The sequence below is a fragment of the Aplysia californica genome, unplaced genomic scaffold (genome assembly GCF_000002075.1).
Source record: "Aplysia californica isolate F4 #8 unplaced genomic scaffold, AplCal3.0 scaffold00073, whole genome shotgun sequence".
Taxonomy (NCBI): Eukaryota; Metazoa; Mollusca; class Gastropoda; order Aplysiida; family Aplysiidae; genus Aplysia; species Aplysia californica.
This window is the reverse complement of record NW_004797343.1, coordinates 627,645-632,644: the sequence shown is the minus strand read 5'-3', so window position 1 is coordinate 632,644 and position 5,000 is coordinate 627,645. Positions and strand designations below refer to the sequence as shown.

General features: G+C 43.0%; 1 protein-coding gene and 1 long non-coding RNA gene across 2 annotated transcripts in view; one reads left to right on the top strand and one right to left on the bottom strand.

Annotated features, from left to right (window-relative positions):
* Positions 1-4,737, bottom strand: part of LOC101857398 — a 6,506-nt gene extending 1,769 nt beyond the window's left edge. Inside the window, exon 1 of the long non-coding RNA XR_001184700.2 lies at positions 4,547-4,737. This is a non-coding gene — a long non-coding RNA (uncharacterized LOC101857398). The remainder of the gene's footprint in view (positions 1-4,546) is intronic.
* Positions 106-3,521, top strand: LOC101857178 (putative protein TPRXL). Its single transcript, XM_005093958.3, has 2 exons — positions 106-925; positions 2,145-3,521. The coding sequence occupies exons 1-2, from the start codon at positions 698-700 to the stop codon at positions 2,694-2,696; spliced, it is 780 nt and encodes a 259-aa protein (XP_005094015.1). The 5' UTR covers positions 106-697; the 3' UTR covers positions 2,697-3,521.
* Positions 4,738-5,000: the final 263 nt, after the last annotated feature.

The following is a 5,000-nucleotide window of genomic DNA, read 5'->3' as shown; positions in this document are numbered from 1 at the left end:
TTTTTCATTATTGTTAATTAGTATTATTGTTTATGTTTTTATCTTCATTATTATACTTTTATTTCTGTGCCTTCGTTTACGTTTCGTTTTTGTATTTTTCAGACTCGAAAATCTGAAATGATGACAGTTTTGCTGAGCAGATAATCTGCACCTTAACAACTGACTTGATAACGGATGTTGGCTTTGCTAGAAGCGAGGTTATTGGGAGTTACATTACGAAAGAGCTCAGTTTTGTTTCCTGTCGGCTGCCAGTGATGGACATACAGCAAGGTGGGATTGACAATTATTGATTTTTTTTGGGACCACAACAAGGATCAGCAAGTCTGATACTCACTTCTGGAACGAGGAGTTCGCGAGCTCAGTTGGTTGGGTCCGTGTTAGAATCAGAGTGGTGTAGTTTTTATTTTGGTGTCCTACATGTGAAGTGAAGAAAACTCGTTAACAGACTAACTTTGTCTCTCGGTTTATGGTTCTTGAATACTTACACTCTACTCATCTGTCAGTGGTGAGACAGTGGCCACTTCCATAGTACGTTCATTGTTCACAACAACCCGAGGACGTTTTTCACACGATATTACCAAACCGTGAGACGTGCCATCACCGGAGCTAATACTACCTTGACATTTCACCCCTGTATGTACAACCACAAAGACCAGTAGGTCCTTGACGTCATAATCGTAACCATACCTGTGATGTCATGACTGAGGATCACGCCATGACCGCGGGTTTGATCCCCGTCCGCCATGCCGCCCTACCCGGGGTGGTCAAGCTGCCCCGGCGCTACGAGAAGGCGGCACTGGGTGACCCCCGCACTGCCAGGTACAGGAAGGTCAGCATCTGCGCAGGACCGCTGACCGTGGGTGACGGCATGTCGGACAGACTGGATGATCTCATGACGGCCATCATGTGGGTCAAACAGGAACTGGTAATTGTGCTCTTTTTTGTTTTGTTTTGTTAGTTTGTCTTGGTTTGTTTGCGTCTCGTCGAGTCATTTGGACAATCACGTGACCATTTTCATATTGGTCGAACTGGAGCTTGTAAACAAATGTGTCCGCTTATTGTTGATGTTGTTGTTTTGTTTTGTTTTGCCATCTTCCAGCTTTTAAAAATTAGTTTAGAGACGGAACTTTCAATGAAGCTAATTTGTGTCAATGCTGAGTTAACCGTGGTTGGGGGGTGGGGGGTGGGAGCGAACACGTCCTGAACAACTGAGCCCCGCTTTTGATTCGAATCAGGGTCAACCTCTCAGTAGGTTAGCAGGATATAAATTGGGCTGACGGCACCCTAAATAGCTCTATAGTTATCTTATATGAAGTGGGTGTTGTAAAAATACGGACAAAGGACAAAGGTAACAAAGAAAATAGTTATGGAGCTAATTTTTCTCAGCTACGTGGTGAATGCAAAGTATTAGTAACTATATTTTTACAAGGAACATTGTCGAAGCCAAAATCTTTGATTGACTTCACTACTAGAACTTGAAAGATCTTTAATTCGGTATGAATTTGACATGGGACTGACGACCGCACAGGAAAGCTTGATTTTACAAGTGGAATATAGAAATAAAAATGTGTTTTTCTTGAAGATGATTAGTGAACCAGAACTAGGTAAGTACCGGTAATTATATTTTGCCTTCGGTGTGCGGAAATCGGCGCCCGTGGACGACAGATCAGGCTTTTCACTGCTGCAACCCAAAGGCGAAAATTCAGTTTCCGCCTGAGGGAGTCTACATTATGGGTACCTTATGTATCTTTTTGGTAAGATGCTGTATCCCACTCAGCCCCGGTTGGCTCTGGTGGCAAAGTCAGAGCAGCTCTCTCTCCCCTTAGCCCCTTGATGACTTAAAAAGTGTCGACGCGGGCGTAAAACATTTACAATAAGTGTTCGGAACAAGAGAATTAGATCATGCTACCCCAGTGTTTCTTTTCCCACATATTGTTATGATTATTTTATGTAGCATAATTTCTATTAAGAACAGGCAAAACTGGAAAACATGCTTTTTTTGTTGTTCGGTACAATCATACGTAGATCTAAATGGAAGATAGCAGTTAGGAAATGTGGTCGTTATCGTGCTAGCTTGCCGTAGCTTACATTTTTACAAGACAGTAAAGACAACTTTATGTTTATGGGTTGGATTGTTTTTTCAGATTCTCTTGAGACAACACGACATCCTCCTGAAGAGGCAGTTCTTTGACATCCATCATTCTATTCGATCTCCACAACCGAAGAACCAGCTCACGAGCTCCTGCTCCTCCTCCACCTCCTCATCCCTTCTGACTCCCACCTCCCCAACCTCCCCCACTTCTCCCTTGCACACATCAGTGACTGCCCCCTACAGCAACAACAACAACCTCTCACACTCCGATCCTCTCTCCCCGCCGGCACCCTCAGACGTTTCTGATGACGTCACAACATCCACCCCGGACGCATCGCCTGTCTTGTCAGGCCGAAAGCGGTCATCGTCTGGTCGTCTCCCAGCCTCGTTCTCGCATTTTTACATGGAGGCTCTGATAGTGCGGCCGTCCTCCTCCGCCACGCTGCTAAACAGCGTCAACGATAACGACGACGACGACGATGAGGACACCGACGGCGATGACACGTTTGATGACGAGTTCTTCCGGCCCAGGACGTCGTCCATGCGAACGTCGCGTGACCTGGCAGCCCTGGCCAGACGGAGAGGGAGCAAAGAACTCATATGACGTTCAGGACAATAGAAGGGAGATTACAACCCATAGAATATACTCATGTTCCCATAAGGAGATGGGCTTGGGGAGGCATATTGAGAGTAAAGAACTCATCTGACCCAGTGTCTGGTTTCAGGGACTTAAGCAGCAAACACAAAGAAAACGTTTTAAAATGATTTGGCAAATGTTCATAAAGAAAACATTTTTACTGGATAGTCCAAGTATAAAACGTCTCTGCTCTGTGTTCGATCTACTGTGCCCTTCTTCATATGCACCTCAGATCAATGTATCCAGGTTTTGCCCTGAACTATATACATCGCAGTGAAAATAAGACTTTTTGCCTTTTTCTTCCAGATATCCCTTTATAATTGATGTGAAGTAAATCCTACACAGACCACTGAGTCCCGAAAAGAATGTAGCTTTTTGTGTGAGGCTTTCGGGAGGCAGTTAAAAGTAACCTCGCTAATTGATGAAGATGGATCATAGGGGAATTTGCTGGAATGAAGGAAGCCTCCTTTTATGAATCGATTGATCTCTGCCATATATTCAGGCACTTTTAATTAATCTGTACTATTTTCTACGATGGTATTGTGCTGGACTACGCTATGGGTGACCTTCTTTCGAATACCTAACCAGGTTTTCTTATTATTGGGTGATTTGGAGATTTTTCAAAGACAATTTTGATGGGTTATATCTGACACTGACTATAAATTGGAGGTTTGGCTTCCAAGGTAAGTTATGCAGTGTCAGATAGAGTGTTAAGCTTGAAAACATACCAAACGTAATTGGTAATGTTTTTAAAGAGAAGCCCATCGACACAATAACAGCTAATCATTGATTGGAAAAGAAAAAAGAGACAGCACAACGGATGGATAATAAAAACTTTGGTTTTTACCAGAGGCGCCTTCCAATCAACCTGCTCCTTGACGAGAAGAAGCATGCTCTTGCATAGCAAGAAAAGGACCTGGTGGTGGCTTCTGGTCATGTGACCTCCAGACTACAACTAACCTGACAAAAAGTTGACCAAATGAGCAAAAGTCGGTACTATCCTTTCTCTGTCAGTATCGGGATCAAGAACTTCAATGTCCGTTCTCTTTGTTGGTCGAATTTCGTGTATTTGAGAGCAGCGCCCAATCAACCAACTTTTATGGCGTCTTTAAAAGGACAAAGGACACAACGTGTTTCAACTCCTCATGATGTACTTCCATTTGCAAACCTCCTCACCGCTATCAGCGAGAGTGAATCGTCATGTTTCTTTCCTTGGCAGATTTCTGGGGAAATAAAGAAAATCATGGTACAAGTCCCACGAAGACATTATATTATTACATGTATGCTGTTTCCTCCCAACGTGTGAGAATTGAGCACTGCATTACTAAAGTTGTGGTCCTGCTAACCTGAAGCAAGTGTTTGATTGAGCAAAGGGGAGAACATACTGATTCAAAAATGGTATTTTATGCTGGAAAAGAGCAAGTCAGACAAGGATAAAGTAAAACTCATGGAGAGTAAAGAAGTAGGATCTACCAGTGGCGCCCTCCAACAACCCTCCTGAGGATGTTATGGTCCTGTTTGTCGTGTAAAAGCAAGCCATCCATACACTGATATTTCTTGCGAAAATGAAATGCTGAACATTGAAAGATAATGTTTGAACATATATTTTCTTTTACTTTGTTGTTGTTTATGTCTTTCATTTTGGTATATAGAATTCGAGACAGTTATTTCACCAGTTTGTGAGGATTTTAAATGTGGATTTTACTTAAATGCGTATATAATCTTTACATAACCAAGTGTCGTATTTTAAGATGTGTGTGTGTGTGTGTGTGTGTGTGTGTGTGTGTGTGTATGTGTGCATGTAAGAGTGTCCGTACCTGTGCAAAACTCGTGACCAATACCCTGAAGGGAGGAATTTGAACCAGCATCCAGTAGAATGTAAGTGCAGGCAGACAGACAAGGTACCGGACACACCGTCGCGCCCATAGACTAGGGGGCTCCAAGCTGGTCACACCCATGTCGGTGTCGGTGTCGTGTCGGTGTCGGTGTCGGTGTTGGCGTTCCCTCCTTCACCTAGATGACACAACGACAGGAAAACAACAAAAATACAGGCATCAGATTTTCAACTGTTAACAATAAAAAATTATGCAGTAAATATTTATGTGTCAACTTAAGCTGTGGTTTGTAAATAGATACTGTATGCAGTTTACATACAAAGCCATCGTTGTTTACAACAACAAAATATTACAACAAAGCTGTTGTTACAAATAAAGTTCTCTGTGTGTGTGTGTGTGTGTGTGTGTGTGTGTGTGTGTGTGTGTGTGTGCGCGC